The 20,846-nt window shown below is 43.1% G+C and overlaps 1 protein-coding gene across 2 annotated transcripts in view; it reads left to right on the top strand.

Moving 5' to 3' along the window:
* Positions 1–20,846, top strand: part of vps50 (VPS50 EARP/GARPII complex subunit) — a 457,944-nt gene that overhangs the window by 264,985 nt on the left and 172,113 nt on the right. For both annotated transcript variants that reach the window (XM_060942755.1, XM_060942754.1), the window contains exons 14-17: positions 1,726–1,817; positions 1,961–2,055; positions 2,462–2,560; positions 16,667–16,757. In XM_060942755.1, coding sequence (XP_060798738.1) covers positions 1,726–1,817; positions 1,961–2,055; positions 2,462–2,560; positions 16,667–16,757 — 377 coding nt within the window. The remainder of the gene's footprint in view (positions 1–1,725; positions 1,818–1,960; positions 2,056–2,461; positions 2,561–16,666; positions 16,758–20,846) is intronic.

Below are 20,846 nucleotides of genomic sequence, written 5' to 3'. Positions count from 1 at the left end.
GATGGAGCGTGAGGTCGACAGGCGGATCGGTGCAGCCTCCGCAGTGATGCAGTCGCTTTACCGGTCCATTGTGGTGAAGAAGGAGCTGAGCCAAAAGGTGAAGCTCTCGATTTACCGGTCGATCTATGTTCCGACTCTCACCTATAGTCATGAGCTTTGGGTAATGACCGAAAGAACAAGATCGCGGATACAAGCGGCCGAAATGAGTTTCCTTCACAGGGTGGCTGGGCGCTCCCTTAGAGATCGGGTGAGAAGCACAGTCACTCGGGAGGAGCTCGGAGTAGAACCGCTGCTCCTCCACATCGAGAGGAATCGGCTGAGGTGGCTCGAGCATCTCTTTCGGATGCCTCCTGGACGCCTCCCTGGGGAGGTATTCCAGGCATGTCCCCCCGGGGAAGACCCAGGACACACTGGAGGGACTATGTCTCTCGGCTGGCCTGGGAACGCCTCGGTGTTCTTCCCGAGGAGCTGGCCGAGGTGTCTGGGGAAAGGGAAGTTTGGGCTTCCATGCTCAGACTGCTGCCTCCGCGACCCGGCCCCGGATAAGCGGAAGAAGACGAGACGAGACGATGATGAAAAATCTGGTTTTGATCAAAAATTTTAGTTTTCACTTCTGATCGATGTTTTGGGTAGATCTTCGCTTGGGGAACAAAATTTAGTCCTTTGTTGATTTTCCTGTTGTAAAATAATTTGTTGTGGAGGTTGGTCCTCTCTCACATCATCACATTTCTGTTCTGTTTGATGTTTTGGTAGTCATGGTTGTTTTGATGGCAGGCCAGATGAGCTACTGCGTCCTTGACGTTCTGGTTTTACATTGTTATGGCGTGTGTTGGGACATGCTGGACAAAGTCAAAAAGAGGAAAAATTCTACAGGACATTTACTTATACAGCCATCATTACTTGGTCATAATATTGTCATATTATTTTCTTTTATTTATGGCACCGTTTCCTTTATAATGGGTTGCTCTATCTAGGGTATTTAAGTAAAGAAAGGTTTTCTCGGCAGGGCACAAAATCGCATTCTCTTCCCTTCACCTGTTACTTGACGCTATTGGTTTTATTGTTAAACAGTAAAGAGGAGATTGTTCTGAACAAGCTTGATGTCTCTGTGCAGTGCCCATGAATATAGAGTGCTGTCAGAAATTTTCCAAAATGAACATCCTGTTCTGAGCTGGTCACAGTATAATGCCAGCTTTCCTGAAGCGGAATGGCAGCTGTGATCCTGTGCTTGTAATCGGCCTGGTGCGGTCAGAGAATGGCATTGTTGGACTCCCGTGTTATTAGCAAACAGCTCGAGCTGTGAATTTCAGCATCAGAGTGATTACAGGTCTGCTTTATAGTAGCAGCGTGTTGGTCAGTGCATGCTGTAATGTGTGTTTCTGAGATGCTGTTTCTCATTTTTGACAGGAGCTGGGCGAATGCAACTTAACGAATGTCATTTTCTAACGTTTAAACAGTAGTAAGAGTTTGCAAGAGGGTAAATCAGAGAGATCAACTGATAATTTCTTTGTTTATCTATTTATCTTCCTTCCTCTTTAGTAAATGTGCATTTTCCTAAAGTGTAATAAATTAATTTCATGCCCAAACGTCTTCTATATCCTTTGACTGAATAAAGGAAATAATTGTAACGAATGATGGCATTTGTCCTTTTCTTCTCGGCAGGATACATCAGTAATTTACTTCCAGTCATCTTTCATTAAGATTTTTTGTATCCTGTTCCTGCAGATGAAACTAGCGGCGAAGGCTCAGAGGAATCTACAGTGGGCCACAGTTACGTGAAGAAAAAGCTTGAACATGGCCTAAGCCGGATTTGGCAGGTCAGTGACACGTTCATGTTCCTGCTCGTCACATTTCATCCTGAATCTTGTTGTACCCGTACAATAACAATAATATTGCGTTCGTATTCTGTTTTGTCCGTCAACTCTGATCACATCTACCGTACCTGTTTTCCTCCTATCAGGACGTCCAGCTGAAAGTGAAAGCCTATTTACTGGGGACAGACATGTCCAACTTCAAGTATGACGACTTCATTGTGGTGCTGGACGTTATTAGCAGGTAGGAAGCTGCATCCTCATTAGTGCTAATTGGCTTGGCATGAGGCCTGTTTGGCTGCTTGGGGCCCAGCGTGTTTAACCCAGCAGAGAGGGATTGTGCACAGGGCAGCATCGAAGCTGTTTGTTCCACAGTGAGAGAGAACTTCCAGGCAACCTCTTTACAAGGCGTCTAATTAAAAGGCCGCTGAGTATGTGGAGCCATGCCTCGGTTTTGCTGACCCCTGCTCATGGGTTAGCAGCGATAGCAAACTCGTGGGTCACATGTGCTGTGAAACAACTCAATGAGGTTAATAAGGACTTGTTGCACTAAAGCCTGCTGTCAGCCATTTCTGTTCGTACTGTATTTGTGTGCCCGGTCATGTCTTCCAATATCCTCTTTTTCACCATTTCTTATTCTCTATCTCTAGGCTCATGCAAGTGGGAGAGGAGTTCTGTGGCAGCAAGTCTGAGGTGCTACAGGAGTCAATTAAGAGGCAGAGTGTGAACTACTTTAAGAACTATCACAGGTGAGCGATCCATACTGTGGTCTTACCTGAATCTCTGGTCTCCTCCGTCAAACATTTAGGGCTTGTGACGAACGTGTCAGCAAGTGCAACACTGAACACATTTGGATTTGAGCTCTAAAGGAAACAGTCAATCAGAATTTCACCTTTCATTTCCTGATATTTACATCTAGAGCTGTGAAACAACGTAGAACGTAGCACCTTTAGGCCACCCATTTTTTATCTTTAGGTTCACGGATTTTTTCAACATATTTTTGATGATGTCGGTCGAAATAAAAATAAGTGTCCTTGTCCATTTTTTTTTTTGCATGGCAAAATTTCAATGTCGGATTAAGATGATAATTTAAATTCAAGAGACACAGTTTACATGCATACATACAGTGGGGCAAAAAAGTATTTAGTCAGTCACCAACTGTGCAAGTTCTCCCACTTAAAAAGATGAGACAGGCCTGTAATTTTCATCATAGGTACACTTCAACTATGAGAAACAAAATGAGAAAAAAAAAATCCAGAAAATCACATTGTCTGATTTTTAATGAATTTATTTGCAAATTATGGTGGAAAATAAGTATTTGGTCAATAACAAAAATTCATCTCAATACTTTGTTATATACCCTTTGTTGGCAATGACAGAGGTCAAATGTTTTCTGTAAGTCTTCATAAGGTTTTCACACACTGTTGCTGGTATTTTGGCCCATTCCTCCATGCAGATCTCCTCTAGAGCAGTGATGTTTTGGGGCTGTCGCTGGGCAACACGGACTTTCAACTCCCTCCAAAGATTTTCTATGGGGTTGAGATCTGGAGACTGGCTAGGCCACTCCAGGACCTTGAAATGCTTCTTACGAAGCCACTCCTTCGTTGCCCGGGCGGTGTGTTTGGGATCACTGTCATGCTGAAAGACTCAGCCACATTTCATCTTCAATGCCCTTGCGGATGGAAGGAGGTTTTCACTCAAAATCTCACGATACATGGCCCCATTCATTCTTTCCTTTACACGGATCAGTCGTCCTGGTCCCTTTGCAGAAAAACAGCCCCAAAGCATGATGTTTCCACCCCCATGCTTCACAGTAGGTATGGTGTTCTTTGGATGCAACTCAGCATTCTTTCTCCTCCAAACACGACAAGTTGAGTTTTTACCAAAAAGTTCTATTTTGGTTTCATCTGCCCATATGACATTCTCCCAATCCTCTTCTGGATCATCCAAATGCTCTCTTGCAAACTTCAGACGGGCCTGGACATGTACTGGCTTAAGCAGGGGGACACGTCTGGCACCGCAGGATTTGAGTCCCTGGCAGCGTAGTGTGTTACTGATGGTAGCCTTTGTTACTTTGGTCCCAGCTCTCTGCAGGTCATTCACTAGGTCCCCCCGTGTGGTTCTGGGATTTTTGCTCACCGGTCTTGTGATCATTTTGACCCCACGGGGTGAGATCTTGCGTGGAGCCCCAGATCGAGGGAGATTATCAGTGGTCTTGTATGTCTTCCATTTTCTAATAATTGCTCCCACAGTTGATTTCTTCACACCAAGCTGCTTACCTATTGCAGATTCAGTCTTCCCAGCCTGGTGCAGGTCTACAGTTTTGTTTCTGGTGTCCTTTGACAGCTCTTTGGTCTTGGCCATAGTGGAGTTTGGAGTGTGACTGTTTGAGGTTGTGGACAGGTGTCTTTTATACTGATAACGAGTTCAAACAGGTGCCATTAATACAGGTAACGAGTGGAGGACAGAGGAGCCTCTTAAAGAAGTTGTTACAGGTCTGTGAGAGCCAGAAATCTTGCTTGTCTGTAGGTGACCAAATACTTATTTTACCGAGGAATTTACCAATTAATTCATTAAAAATCCTACAAGGTGATTTCCTGGATTCTTTCCCCCCATTCTGTCTCTCATAGTTGAAGTGTACCTATGATGAAAATTAGAGGCCTCTCTTATCTTTTTAAGTGGGAGAACTTGCACAATTGGTGGCTGACTAAATACTTTTTTTGCCCCACTGTACATACACATATATAATTATTTTTTTTTTTTGTGTGTGTGTGTGTTCTTGTGTACAAATTTATAACATGGACTAGCATTCCAGTACTTACTTCTCTGAAGGTATGTGATCATATGACCGTTGAGCTCTCATGAGCACATCGAAGGCAGATACGTTCGTGCTACTTGATTCGATAGGACTCTCTGCGGCACCATCCTCTTGTAATTCCACAGTCAGATACTTGCAGCCAAAATCGCGAACTAACGTTATGGCAGGCATTTTCGGCATCGCGCTCGTTACATCCCCACCTTCTTTCTGAGAACCAAAGATCGTTTTCATTTTTCCATTGTTTACTTTCAACGCTTGAGAGACGAAATCGCCCACGTTTTGGTTAGTGAGACAGTGAAAAGACTTTTCTTTACCACACTTTATGCTTACGTACAGTTGAGGCAATAGCTCAGAATCCATGCTGTCGGCGTCAGCTATGGTCAGCACGAGGTTGACACTGTCGTAAAGTGGTCGTAAATACCATAAAAACATTCAAGTGAATACTCAACGTCGTAAATAGTTTCGTTTTCGGACTCGGCTGAAGTGGATATATACAACATATTGTCGTGTGTATTTGCGATTCTAATACTTTTTAGTTAAAGAAATATGACCTAGTACCAGGGATACATTGCTGTTACAAGAAAAATGTGACTTTTTTTTTTACATTTCTTTTTGTACTTTTCGGCGGTTAAAATAAAAATACGCACAGACTTATTTTTCTAGCGGTAGTATTTAACTGCTGTCGGCGGATCCATGATCCAAAAAATCTAAAATGAGTCGCCTTAGTGTCAGACCACCCAAATTTTAGGTGAGCAAAAGTATAGGAACGGCTCGTGTTAAAGTAAATAACACTGATTATTCTATCCACGTTCACTGGATATGAGCAATCGTGTGCTCTGATTGGCTACTCTACTACTAGGCTATCAGCTCATGTACCGTGAGTAGAGAAAACCAAAATGGTATGGCTTGTTGCTGAACCAACCAAGGACTAAATAAAAACTCTCCTCAAAAACAAAACCCCAAAAATTATCAAGTATTTAAAAGAAACAGAAATAGCTAAAGAATATAGTGTGTCTCGTCGTGTCCCCCCCCCCCCCCCCCCCCCCATATCTCCTGTTCCACACTCCAGCCCGGTCGATGGCGGTAATGCACCTTTAATTTGGTTTGCCAACTACCAAAAAAAAAAACCTAAAGAAGAAAACCCCCAAAAATATAAAAAAAAGCTACAAAATATGAAATGAAAGTATTTGATGGTAAGAGCATATCTTCTTTTTTTTTTCTTCAAGAATTATCCCATTTTTCACAAATTGCTACTGTATTTCGCCGGTTTCTTTACATTCTAAGCAGAAACAATTTTGTCGGAGGTTCTGTATAAAGTTTTTATTTATTGAATTTGCGAAAAATAAAAATGCTCCGCTTCTCAAAATCCAGTGTATGTGGACAGAATAAAACAGTTATTCCCCTCAATCTGGTCATACATGGCTTATAGCTGTCAGTTCATGTATAACTCAATTTCGTGGAATAACTGTTAAATATTGTTGCATATCCCTGACTTGCAATAACTGCATTAAGCTGGTTAGCCACCGACACCACCAAACAAACTGTTGCATGCTTCTTTTGTTGTGCTTTTCTCATGTGTTACATCAATAAAGATTAGTGAGTCTGTCCCAGAAGCAGCCATGCAAGCCCAAGTCATGACACTATCTCCAGCATGGCGGTAGATCATGAGCAGATCATTTCTCTCTCTACAGTTTGGTCTTTCTAACACTTTGGTCGAGGTTAATCTTGGTCCCAGAACTTTTGTGGCTCAGCTGTGTATGTATATGCGATTTCCATTCTGGCCTTCAGATTCTTACTGCTGGTGAATGTTGCATCTTGTGCTATGACCCCTATATTTCTTTTCTCTGTCTTTTTCCAATTTTTTTTTGGCGGGGGAGGGGCTGTGATGGTTTCTTCCCCTGCCCTGTGGAGGTTGTTGTTGATATCACTGACTATCGTTTTTGGGGGTTTTCTTCACAGCTCTCACAGTGTTTGTCATCAAGTGCTGGTGTTTTTCTTGGTTGACCTGTTCGATGTCTGTTGATAGGACAAGACTGGTTTCTTTCTTTTTCAGGACATTCAGAATTGTATTGGCTATACCCAGTGCTTGTGCAGTGGCTCTAATCGATTCTTCATCTTTTCTCAGCTTCAAAATGGCTTTCCTTTCTCCCATAGATGGCTCTCTGGTCTTCATGTTTGGTTTAATTATCTCATCTCATTATCTCTAGCCACTTTATCCTGTTCTACAGGGTCGCAGGCAAGCTGGAGCCTATCCCAGCTGACTACGGGTGAAAGGCGGGGTACATCCTGGACAAGTCGCCAGGTCATCACAGGGCTGACACATAGACACAGACAACCATTCACACTCACACTCACACCTACGCTCAATTTAGAGTCACCAGTTAACCTAACCTGCATGTCTTTGGACTGTGGGGGAAACCGGAGCACCCGGAGGAAACCCACGCGGACACGGGGAGAACATGCAAACTCCGCACAGAAAGGCCCTCGCCGGCCACGGGGCTCGAACCTGGACCTTCTTGCTGTGAGGCGACAGCGCTAACCACTACACCACCGTGCCACCCTGGTTTAATTATTATTATTATTATTATTATTATTAAACAAATGCAGTCTTCACAGGAGAAATCCTGGTCTCCAACCAAGAGTAGACATCCAGAGCTATTAACTGTTTATCAGTCTAACAGGGCACACTTCTGCAGCAACAGACAACTGTCAATCACATTAACACAGATTTAAATATCGGGAAATGAAAGCTGAAATTCTGATCTTTTGTCTTGTATTCATCTTTTGATTTTAAACCCGAATGTCTTCAGCGTATAGCAAAAACAAAGTAATTCGGAGAAGTGCATGTGTTTTGTGTGTGTTTTCTTTCAAGTGGTTCTGTTTATGTCTCCGAACCCATTGTTCTGTCTAATCCATGTTGTTGTCAGTCTGACACTGTCCCCACCTCACTTCTATAAAAGTATCCGTCTGATATCTTGACCCTTACTTGTTATTTGATCGCTGTGCCTGTTGCTTAAGTTTCTCCCTCGAATGTACTCACAATAGATGCTGTGACGCCAGCTAGCCAGGGCCAAACCCTCACAGACACTAGCCTATGTTTTTAATTCCCCTTTTACCTGTGTTATTGCAACAAATGGTGACCTTGTGTACAAAAATTCCTAACCAAAAATAATGAGTGGTGACACGACCTTGAACTGCTTCAAACCAGCCATTGTACAACACCACCGGTTTTACATGTGTAGAACTGAATTTTAATCTTGCTGCTTTTGATACAAGCAGAAAATATTGCGTTACTATAGACAAAGAGAAATCTTTCATTGCCTGTTTTATGCAAGGTGTTCTCAAGAAAGGGGGATTATGTCGTGGCGATGTCCGTCCCTCCCGGGAAGGGTGCTCACCTTCTGAAATCAATTCCTCTCACAATTTTTGGAGGAATTTCACAAAACTTAGCAGGACTCTGTTATACGTCGGTAATACGCATATTGTAATTTCGTTAAATTCAGTCACATTTTACCAGAGTTACAGCCCTTGATTGACAAAGTTATTCTTTGACAATTTCTTGAGTGTGTTTTCCTTCTGAAATCAACTCCTCTCACAATTTGTGGAGGAATTTCACCAAACTTGGCAAAATACACTGTTATATGTCGGTAGTACGTATATTGTTATTTTGTTCAATTCGGTCGCATTTTACCAGAGTTACAGCCCTTGATTAACAACCTTGTACTTTCACAATTTCATGAAGGTGTGCTCGCCTTCTGACATCAACTCCTCTCACAGTTTTTGGAGGAATTTCACAAAACTTTGCAGGATTCTTTGTTATACGTCGGTAATACGCATATTGTAATTTCGTTAAATTCAGTCACATTTTGCCAGAGTTACAGCCCTTGATTGACAAAATTATTCTTTGACAATTTCATGAGTGTTTTCCTTCTGAAATCAATTCTTCTCACAATTTGTGGAGGAATTTCACCAAACTTGGCAAAATACACTGTTATATGTCGGTAGTACGCATATTGTTATTTTGTTCAATTCGGTCGCATTTTACCAGAGTTACAGCCCTTGATTAACAACCTTGGACTTTCACAATTTCATGAAGGTGTGCTCGCCTTCTGAAATCAACTCCTCTCACAGTTTTTGAACGAATTTTTCGAAGCTTGGCAAAAGGCCTTGTTATATGACAGTAATACGCATACTGCGATTTAATTTCGTTTGTGAAAATTTTACCAGAGTTTTGACCCTTGATTAAATAACTTGTACTTTGACAATTTCATGAGGGTGTACGTTCTTCTGAAATCAACTCCTCTCACAATTTGCGGAGGAATTTCACCAAAAGGCTTTGTTATATGACTGTTATACGCATATTGAAATTTCGTTTAATTTGGGCAAATTTTACCACTCTTGTACCCTTGATTATTAACAAACTTGTACGTTGGCAGTTTCATCAAGGTGTGTTTGCTTTCTGAAATCAACTTCACTCACAATTTTTATCCCCCGCTGGCTGAAAGGCCCCAAGGGGGATTATGTCATGACGATGTCCATCCGGGGAAGGGTACTCGCCTTCTGAAATCAACTCCTCTCACAATTTGCGGAGGAATTTCATGAAACTTGACAGGATTCTTTGTTATATGTCGGTAATTACAATATGCGTATTTCTTACTCAAAGCTAAAAAGTTATGAATTTTAAGACTGTTATCCATAATCAAGAATCTTTCTTCCATAATCAGACAGGATTTTTTTTCCCCCCCGCTGAGAATTCACAGGTGTCAGCTTAACTTAAATTACATGCCACCTTTCGTGTCAGAATGGGAAAAGATAAATTTGGTAGTAACAGTTGCATTTCCATTCAGTATATCAATATTTCATCATGCCCATGTGGTGATGGATCATAATCAGCATGATGCGTTCAGAATGGCATTTGCAAAATACAGCTTGAGCAGCTACAATAAAGCAGCTGAATCATATTTTCTTTTGTATTTAAACATATCAGACCAGTATTTTGAATAAAAAAGATGCATTTCTTCAGTTCCATCATCAGTTCGAAAATTTAATCACTTGCGTATTCTATTTTGCTGATAGTTTCTAGAATCATAGTTTAAAAAAGAAAGAAAGAAAAACGTTATATTCTTTTAGCTACAATTTTTGGGGTTTTGTTTTCAAGTAGAGATTTTATTTCATCCTCGGTTGGTTCAGCAACACGCTCCGCCCTTTCGTTTTTCTATACTCACAGTATAGGAGCTGATAGCCTCGTAGTAGAGTAGCCAATCAGAGCATGCAACTGCTCCTGTCCAATGAATGAGGGTAACCGTGGTGGCACGGTGGTATAGTGGTTAGCGCTGTCGCCTCACAGCAAGAAGGTTCCGGGTTCGACCCCAGTGGCTGGCGAGGTCCTTTCTGTGTGGAGTTTGGATGTTCTCCCCGTGTCTGCGTGGGTTTCCCCCACAGTCCAAAGATGTGTAGGTTAAGTTAACTGATGGCTCTAAGTTTGTTCTTTGGCAGCTGAAGACAAACTTTTTCATCACAGAACCAGATTCTCTCCTATCATTCATAAAAAAAAAACTCTGATTCTTAGTTTCCCCTGCCAGAGCACATAAAAATCACTGCAGTGTTCACACTTATAATTAAGATCATCTGATAATGCACAGCCGAGAGGCCCAGAAACAGCTAAATCGTTATTCTTACATGACTAGCAAAGATAGCAGACAAAAATACATTTGTGTACCAAATGGTGACATTATGGATGCATCAGGAAGGTCAGATCATCCGGTGTGTGTGTCTGTGTGTGTTACATAAATTTACATGAGTTTTTTTTTTTTTTGATGGTAAGAAATGATCTACGCTAACGAACTGAGATTCTCTCATTACCCCAGTGTCTTTAGTTTGACAGAAAAGAAAATGTCTTGTGCTTAAAGAAGAGAGCACCAGCGATGCTCTAAAATCAGCATAATGGCTGCTACAGTCTAAAATAAAATAAAAAATCAACACCAAGAAGTTTAAATTACAGTATATCGTGCATTTCACCAACCCAAGGACGCTTTACAGAGGAATGATAAACAAAACACTACCACAACAAAACTATGGACGTTTTTTGGACTCATTATTCAAACGGCACTTCATTTTGCAACTGGCACTTCAGTGTGAAATTTCGTCATGGAATTTAAAAATATATATTTTGTGATTGGCAATCGGTATGCAAAAGTGGCAGGGCAATCAGTGAACGAGGAAGTGACATCCGAACTGAAGCCCCGCCTTGATGAGAGGACTGACGGATTGCATTCTCAATTGAATTTTGACCCCAGGAGAGCATGATGACATGCAATGCAGTAGACTGGGCTCTGTTTCGCTGTTTATGCATTGCTATTACAGTAAAGAGGCCAAACAACCGTGGGAATATGGAATACAGTTCCTTCAATGTTCATTTTAATATTTAATCAAAATAATTCAAGTAGAGCCCTGCACTCCCGTGGGAGTCCCGCAGGACCCACGGGACCCGACGCAAAGCAGTGCGGCGCGGGACAAATTTTGAAAGCTCATTGCGGGTGCGGGCGGGAGGGGGAGTGCACAATGCGGGAGCGGGCGGGAGAGGTGATGAGCTGCAGTCCCGCTAACTAAAAACGTGTTTAAAATAAAATGTGTAAATTATTAATTTATGTCTATCATATATAATTTGTGCTGGATATTTTATTTGGCATTAATAACATTTTAAGATGCCTAAATTTGCGGATATGGTCTAATCTCGCGTACGTTTCCAATTCCTTTCCGCTCTTCTGTGTTTGAGATCTCCGATCATGGCAGAAGAGCAGACTATCTCTGTAAAGCCTCAGCTGCGCATGCCACCTGGCAACGCGCACCCTCGCTACGTGCGCTTGGTGAAGGATTGGTCAGTGGAGAGCTCAGCTAAGCTCAGCATGTTTAATTCCCCAAGCCAATGACAAGAACTTTCGTGAGAAATAACGCAAACGTCTGCATCATGCGGGATTTGCGGGCGGGAGTGGGACAAAATATGGCAGGCGGGAGCGGGACTGAAAATCCTAATTCTTTGCGGGAGCGGGACTGCACAATGTGGGCGTGGGACTGAAAATTCTGTCCTGCGCAGACCTCTAAATTCAAGCTTAATTGAGGATTGCATTGCCATTTTACATCCCGAATTTCCAATTGCAAAGTATATTTTTAAATTGCATGACCAAATTGCACATTGAAGTGCCGATTGAATAATGAGTCCAAAAAACTTTTAGAAGAAAGAAGAAACCTTTTATTTGTCACATGCACAGTTCAAGCACAGTGAAATTCATCCTCTGCATTTAACCCATCTGAAGCAGTGAACACATGCAGACACACACCCAGAGCAGTGGGCAGCCACACCAGAGCGCCCGGGGAGCAGTCAGGGGTTCAGTACCTTGCTCAAGGGCACCTCAGCCCAAGGCCGCCCCACGTCAACCTAACTGCATGTCTTTGGATTGTGGGGGAAACCAGAGCACCCGGAGGAAACCCACGCAGACACGAGGAGAACATGCAAACTCCACACAGAAAGGCCCTCGCCAGCCGCTGGGTTCGGACCCGGAACCTTCTTGCTGTGAGGCAACCGTGCCGCCCAAACAACTTCCAAACAAAAGGAACTCATTACAAATAAGAGACAGAAATAATATAGCATAAACATAAATAACATGGGCAAAAGTGCAGCAGACAAACTCAAGCCATGGTAAAAAGAAAGAAAAATCAGTGGACAAAATGACAGTCAGTTAAGAGTAAAGGAGGAGTAGGAGAGAGAAGAGATAAGGCTTGAGTTGAGTTTGAGGAGAAAAGCAGTTTCTCGAAGGCTCTGGGGAGAGAATTCCACAGCTTGGAGGCTGTGACCCGAAATGCCCTGGAAACATGGCGGAGAGTTTAAATTTGGAGACAGACAACAGAGCAGAAGATGAAGATCTAAGACTGTGAATGGGAGAGTAGAGCTGAAGTCATTCCTGAAGATCGTCAGGAGTGCAGCCATGGAGTGCTTTAAATATAAACAGGATTTGATATTGAATGTGATGCAGAACCATGCATATCCTGCCTGGAAAGATGCTCATGTCTTTATATGAAAATGCAAAATAATTACAAAATGAACAAGTGTTGCCAGGCAAAACAAACCTTCGCCCTATGTATGAAGGAAGATATCGCGAAAAAACGATTTTGACCTTGATTTTGACCTTGTGTGTGAACATACTTGGCCAATAAACATGGTTCTGATTCTCTGCCGCTCTCAGCCAATCAGAACACGCCGTACTGTACAATTGTTACACTCTTAGGGCCTCTGCATGCTCTTGCGACAAGGCTTTTGCAGATAGCGTTTCGCAGACAGTTGTAATTTATCGTTGAGCGGGGAGTAATAGGCGTGCGCAATGTTATTCGCCGCCACAACGCAAGGGGGCGCGAAGTCGCGAAATCGCTAGGAGTAGTTGGTGGGTGTGGTTAGTGGAGTGTTTATCTTCCGGTTACTTATAATGACTAGAACTGGAGTCGTATAGATGTACGTACTTCCTCGATCAACCGCTCTTCGTGCTGCTCCATCTTCGCTCGTGTTTTTAAAAATGGCGGTCGTGAAAACAAACCAAACCGGGAAAGTAGGGAAGCGGAAGTGCGTGTACAGCGGATGTAGAGTGGACCAATCAGAGCCCTCTTGTCTGTGACGCTGTCTGCGAGGCTTCTGCGGTGGTCACAATTTTTGGGAGGTGTGCGCAGAGCGTCTGCGAAGGTGGGGGGGCTACGCAGACGCTGTCTGCGACGCTGTCTGCGAGGACTGGGTTGTCAGCATAAACTGGCCTTTAGATTCTTACAGCACGGTGACATAGTGGCTGCCACCTCTGTATGAAGCAGTAGCCACAAAAACCTTGACCGGATGACCCCCAAAATGTTGGAGGTTCTATTTGAGACCAATGCCCATCTGTCCTGAAAGTTTCATGACGATTGGTCCAGCTGTTTTCCCATAACATCATTAACAAAAAAAACAAGCAAAGAAACCCCACCGAAAACAATACCTCACTCCCTGATGGACTCCGTCCTGGGCGAGGTAATAATCATCACAGCAAACATTTATAAACGGATTAACTGATGGATGCATTAGAATTTACATACAAGACCAGGACAATGTCCAGATACACTGCAACCCTGCTATAACAAAGTCTTTTACTGCGAACTTTCGCATATAACGCACGAAGTTTGTGTCCCCTGCCTTTAGTGACAATGAGTCGGAGTCTTCAAAAAAATAAAAAATCAGTCTCATGTCCGAGCACGGCGCCATTAGGACTAATTACAGGGCGTTTCAAAAAACTTCATATAATTTCACAGTCTAATAACTTTGCCAATTCTCGTTCAATTGACCTCAAATTTTAACAGCATGCATGGAAAGAGGTCAAAATTTTATCGTCTCGTCTTCTTCCGCTTATCCGGGACCGGGTCGCGGAGGCAGCAGTCTAAGCATGGAAGCCCAAACTTCCCTTTCCCCAGACACCTCGGCCAGCTCCTCGGGAAGAACACCGAGGCGTTCCCAGGCCAGCCGAGAGACATAGTCCCTCCAGCCCCTCCTAGAACTGCCACCTTATTGTGGTGGAGGGGTTTGTGTGCTTGAATGATCCTAGGAGCTATGTTGTCGGGGGCATTATGCCCCTGGTAGGGTTTCCCAAGGCAGACAGGTCCTAGGTGACAGGCCAGACCAAGAGCAGTTCACCAAAAACCCCCTATGGAAAAAAAATCCAGGACCATGACGTCGCCCGGTAGGACGCAGCCGGGGCCCCACCCTGGAGCCAGGCCCGGGGTTGGGGCTCGTATGCGAGCGCTTGGTGGCCGGGCCTTTGCCCATGGGGCCCGGCCGGGCTCAGCCCGAAGAGGTGACGTGGGCCCGACCTCCTGTGGGTTCACCACCCACAGAGGTAGCAGTAGGGGTTTGGTGCAGTGTGGATTGGGTGGCAGTCGAAGGCAGGGGCCTCGACGACCTGATCCCCGGACTCAAAATTTTATGCTTAATGTTTTTTGTTTTTGTCTTTTTAGGTATAGAAATGCCATTCGCTGGAAAAGAAAAGACGTTTTGCGTGTTAGAGTACGCTCGAACACAGTCGAACAAGACTGTGCAGCGTGCATTTATGAGCAAATTCTCTAAAATTGCGCCAACTGCAGTGCAGATTTGGACACGGCACAAAAAGTTCAAAGAGGAAGGCTGTCCGTGTGTCTGTGTCTCAGGCGGCGCGCATAGTGAAAATTTGTCAAATCGGTCATGGAATCCACATACCTTTTGAATTTCTCATTCAAATTTTGAGGACTAAACCTTATATTGCTTAACATTAAGCCTGTTCAGTTTCACTTACATAGACTATGTAGTTTCTGGGATATTTACGTCTCAAATAATATCAAATTTTTTGGAAACACCCTGTACTATACACCTGTTATAAGCACCGTCTTTCAAAAAGTTCATCGTTATTCAGGTACCAAAGCGGATGAGGGTGTAAATAGCATTTGCTAAATGTACAACATTCTGTTTTGGCGGAGTTAAACCTCAAACCATGAGAAACAATATATTCGTTTGCCACATTAATAAGCTCCTACAGACCAGAAGCTATCAGACTTGTTAACAGGATATCGTCTGTATAACAGAAAACACTGAAGCCAAGACCGTTAATACATATACCACAATTAGTACTAGATAACGATTGGATGAGATCGTGGTAAAATATGTTAAACAACAAAGGAGAGGTCAATCCACCCTGTCTGGTCCCTTTTCTAATGCTGATGAAGCCACTCAAGCTACCACCCCATTTAATCTGCCCACTGAGAGCAGAGTGCCACTGGACAAGCGTCCTCCAACAGTGATCTGGTATAGCGTCCACACGTTTCCAGAATAATATTGGATGTGGCAGACTGTCAAATGCACCCTCTGCGTCTAATGCCGCTTTTCCACTACCAATGCGGCTGAGTTGGGCTGAGTCGGGCTGAGCCGTGCCGTGCTGAGTCGAGCTGAGCGGGGCTGTTGGAGTTGCATTTCGACTACAACCGCGCTGAACCGTGCTGGCTGGAAGTGGGTGGACACATTGGGTGGAGTTAGCGAAAGTGGGTGGACGTCACGTGATGTCGTTAGGCGGCGCAAACAGTGACATCAGTGAGCTTTTAAGCGGTAGTCTCACGACCCGGATAGTAAACAATAAACATGGAGGACATGGAGTCGTTAGTGTTGCTGGTCTTGGTGCTGTGGCTTGTTGTCACCGACAACGCCAACAGATACTGGCAAGAGCGTATAGATGAGGCAAGGCGCATAAGGCTTCAGAAATTCTCGTAATTCGTAATTATTCTTCTTCCGGGTTTACGGTGTTTACAGATCCCAGTGTGCTCGTGGGGCATGTGTGGGCGTGTGAAGACACTCCTCCTCACCAATCAGTGCACAGGGGAGTGTCTCCTCACGCCCCTAGCCCCACTCGGCTCGGTTTGGCTCGCTTCAGCCCTACTTCAAAACCGTGCGAGTTTTGGGTGCTGAGTAAGGCTGAAGCGAGCTGAGTCGTGCTGCTCTGAGGTAGTCGAAACGCGAGCCGTGTCGGGCTGAAGTGAGCTGAAAAAGGGTAGTGGAAAAGGCCCATAAGCTACATGTATAAATCGGAGATCCTCCGTTTGTCCAATACGAGATCAGACCATTCACTAAAGTTGCAACCATCTCAGTCCCCCTACCAGATACAAAGCCGAGTCGTACAGTAAGTCGTTCCACTCGTAGCCGTGAACGGACTCTATGATATATATTTCCAGGAGTTTCGACAACTTTGAGGATTTCCTGGAGTCTTCAATCCAAACACTTTACCAGTTTCTGAACGGTTACTGAAAAGATGAAACATGGTGATGGTTGCCTGTAAGATCATTCACAAGAGTAATGCAAACACAACCAAGGTGCTGTTCTTACTCAGAAAAGATGATCATATTGTTTCAGCAAATGGCTGCCTTCGCACCGTGTCCGTCATTGTCTACTTAAACATGTCTGTTTCTTCTGCTGAATTTGTTGAAATCCATCTTTCTTTATTTTTTTTCTTAGAGCACGCTTGGAGGAGTTGCGCATGTTTCTGGAGAACGAAACATGGGAGTTGTGTCCTGTGAAGTCCAACTTCAGTATCACTCAGCTTCATGTAAGTCTCAGCACAGCACTGGAGGCAGCTTTTCAGATTCGAAATGACTTCAGAGGTCACATTGACGTGCTCGAATCGTATGAGAATTGGCAATTACTGTACTGTACATATGGACATGAATTAAACTTCCTGGCAGCTTTCTGGGGGTTCTGCAGTAAAGCGACCGCACTGTTAACCTTGGTGTTAATGAACATAAGCTCAACATGCTAAGTTATCATCCCCTCTGTCAAATACCCCTTTTCCACCAAATCAGTTCCAGGGCTGGTTCGGGGCCGGTGCTGCTGCTGGTTCACAACTCGTTCAACTTGCGAGCCAGCTGAGAACCAGTTTGCTTTTCCATAGCTCGCGGTGCTAAGGGAAGCCACGTCATTACGTCGCTGTATACGTCAGTTACGTCGTTGCATACGTCAGTTACGTCGCTGTATACGTCAGTTACGTCACTACGTTTGCATAAACCTTGGCGCGAATATCGAAGCAAAAACAACACGGAAGAAGCAGCAGCAGCAACAACAATAATAATGGATGACTTGCGTTTGTACCGCTGCTGCTTCTTGTCGCTTAAAAATGGCGATCTTTCGCGGTCTTGTTATTGTTGTTGGTCTTAACAACTCCGCCCCCCCGCTGACGTAAGCCGTTCTTTCCTCTGGCCCAGCAGAGAGTTGGTGCTAGCCTGGAACCGCTTTTTCTGGCCCCAGAGCCAGTTCTTTGTCAGTGGAAACAGAAAACCCGGTTCCAAACTAAGTACTGGCCCCGGACCAGCCCTGGAACTACTTTGGTGGAAAAGGGGCAATACTGGCCTTTTGTATTCTGTTTTTTTTGGGGGGGTGGGGTATTGAACCTGGGTTAGGACATGAGAGAAACCTGCATTCTGAATGTGGGATTGTATCCCAACACAGAGTCCTGGCTTGGATTGTTTCCTTCTCTCAGCTATAGAGAGAAAGAATGATGTAGATGTCAAGTTTATTTCAACACAATCCTTTTGAGTCTCTCGAGGTCGCAGTGATGTCAATCTCTGAGTCAGTTACTTGTTTTTCACTTTGCTATACATCCCCAGGCACCGTACAGTGAAAGCAGATTCTCCCCAGAGGATCTTCTGAATAAATTTAAAAGCATTTCTTTGGTGAGCGTACTCAAAACAGTCTCTTCTCTCCCTGATTTAATGCACTCAGTGGTTGTAACATGAGCATTTGGATTAGGATGATGAATCGATGATGAGACATGTTAGCTTGACCACATCTCATCAGTACTCTGATGAATAAAGAAATGAGCAGTTTGTTGTTTGAGGTCATTTTTCTTGTTGATGCTTTTAATGGCTTCCCCAGTTTCGCAGCGTTCATTTCACATTGGTTTTTTTATAATATAATTATAATATAATTAATTATAATATAATTAATACAATTATTTTAATATAATAATTGCAGAACTTTTACGCAGTCTTTGTCTTTTTATGCACCAGATTTATTATTCGGATAGCCATAAAAATTAAGGAATGGATATTCAGTTATGTGAATGTTGCTCAAATTAAACCAGGGTCGACTCGACCTCCAATATTTGCAAACGCAATGCTTCGTTCTGCTGTTTTTGTGTCAGGGCTCAATCTATGACGTGCTATACTGTCCATACTAAACCCTGTTGAAAAGTAAAATGTAGTATGCAGTATGTAAAGAACATAAATGATCTTTGTGTTCAGTAAACATGCTGCATGGTTTTACGGTTTCTGTAAGGCAAGGCAAGTTTATTTATATAGCACATTTCATACACAGTGGCAGTTCAATGTGCTTTACAGAAGTAAAAGCAGAACAGTAAGCAATAGAAAATAAAATTACATAAAATAATTGGGGAAGAAATATAATAAGAATTAAACAATAGTAGAAAAAAAATAATAAATAATTTATTAAATAAATTAAAGTTAAAAAAAAAATAAAGTTAATCAGCCTCGAGATTAATTATTATAGGTTTAACTCATAAAGCGCGCTCTTCCCATGGCTCTTCCACGAGGATCACCAAAAATCGTCCCGCAGACAAAATCTACGAGGATCACAAATATCACATAAAGCGCGCTCTTCCCGTGGCTCTTCCACGAGGATCACCAAAAATCGTCCCGCAGACACAATCTACGAGGATCACCAAATAAAATCGTCCCGCAGACAAAATCTACGAGGATCACAAATATCACATAAAGCGCGCTCTTCCCGTGGCTCTTCCACGAGGATCACCAAAAATCGTCCCGCAGACAAAATCTACGAGGATCACCAAATAAAATCGTCCCGCAGACAAAATCTACGAGGATCACCAAAAATCATCCCGCAAACAAAATCTACGAGGATCACAGTAACAAAGAATTAAAGTAAAAGTAAAATCATTAAAATACAAGATTAAAAAGAAATTAAAATAAAGTAAAATCATTAAAATCAAAATTAAAAGAAATTATGTTAAAGGAAATTAATTACTTAGGTAAAAATTAATCAAGTGAAAGCATCTGAAAACAGCTTTGTCTTGAGCCTGGATTTAAAACTAACAACAGTAGGAGCATTTTTGATATCATCTGGAAGTTGGTTCCAAAGCTTAGCAGCATAGCAACTAAAGGCTGCTTCACCACACTTCGTTTTGACAGCTGGTATTACTAGCAAGTTTTTCTCCTGTGATCTTAGAGACCTAGTTATAAAATAAAACTAGTAAATAAAATAGTAAATAAAATAATATAGTACATAAAATAATATAAACCGACCGATCAAACAATTCTCATTTTGCATAGCAGCTCTACATTTTAACGTCAGAATACTACAAGCTACTCAAAAATATGAAGGAAAGGAGCAGTCGTCTTTTTACCCCCAATAAAAACAGCAGATAAGGCATTGGACATAAATCTGTAATAATAGTTGGGAAGGGGTTTTGAACTCTGATTTTAACGGGCACTCCGGAAGCCCCGCCCTCTTCCCTCGTGCCATTTTAGAAATCTCTTATCGCCTCTCGATTTTCTCAATTGAAAGATGAACAGACACTGCGCCCTCGCGTTCTGACAAGGAAAATCGAGAATGTTTTGAGTTTATTAAGGTGAAATAAAATCTAGCAATACATGTTAGGTTCTGGGGGCGGCACAGTGGTGTAGTGGTTAGCGCTGTCGCCTCACAGCAAGAAGGTCCTGGGTTCGAGCCCCGGGGCCGGCGAGGGCCTTTCTGTGCAGAGTTTGCATGTTCTCCCCGTGTCCGCGTGGGTTTCCTCCGGGTGCTCTGGTTTCCCCCACAGTCCAAAGACATGCAGGTTAGGTTAACTGGTGACTCTAAATTGAGCGTAGGTGTGAATGTGAGTGTGAATGGTTGTCTGTGTCTATGTGTCAGCCCTGTGATGACCTGGCGACTTGTCCAGGGTGTACCCTGCCTTTCGCCCGTAGTCAGCTGGGATAGGCTCCAGCTCGCCTGCGACCCTGTAGAACAGGATAAAGCGGCTAGAGATAATGAGATGAGAATGAGGTGTTAGGTTCTGCTAATGTTAGACAAGGATATAGTTTGCATAAGCGACAGAAAAGAGACACTTTTTCAGTCAAAAAGAACCAAACAAAACCCTGATATCACCACTCTTGTGTCAAAGTTAAGGTGAAAGCAGTTTTTGACTGGATTAAAGCCTTCTTCACGTAGCGCAAGTGAATTTGGCTGATTGGTGCACTATTACAGTGGGACTGCAGTATTCACAAAGCCAAAACCATACAGTACCAATCAAAAGTTTGGACACAGCTTCTAATTCAGTGGTTTTTCTTTATTTTTATCAAATAAAAGTCACTTCATGTCTTAAAGTAATGACGGATGTCGTTTCTCTTGACTTAAATGAGCGGTTCTTGGCATAATACGGGTTACTACAGTTGTGGAATAGACCCCTTTCACTGACGTCACCCGAAACCGGAAGTAAACAGACCCTGCGCCATTTTGGAAGACCAACAAACTCGTGATAAGGGGATAATAACGGCAGCGGTATGTGAACCCACGAGAATAAAGTGGAGTGGCAGACGACTTAAACAAACAAATCTGAGCTGTTTTATTTATGATTTATTGGCCCAACAGTAGACTCGAAAGAAACCTGTGTGAGACTTGGCAA

The sequence above is a fragment of the Neoarius graeffei genome, chromosome 16, assembly GCF_027579695.1.
Source record: "Neoarius graeffei isolate fNeoGra1 chromosome 16, fNeoGra1.pri, whole genome shotgun sequence".
Lineage (NCBI taxonomy): Eukaryota > Metazoa > Chordata > Actinopteri > Siluriformes > Ariidae > Neoarius > Neoarius graeffei.
Note: the sequence above shows the minus strand (reverse complement) of the source record. Positions and strands in the feature narration are given on the sequence as shown.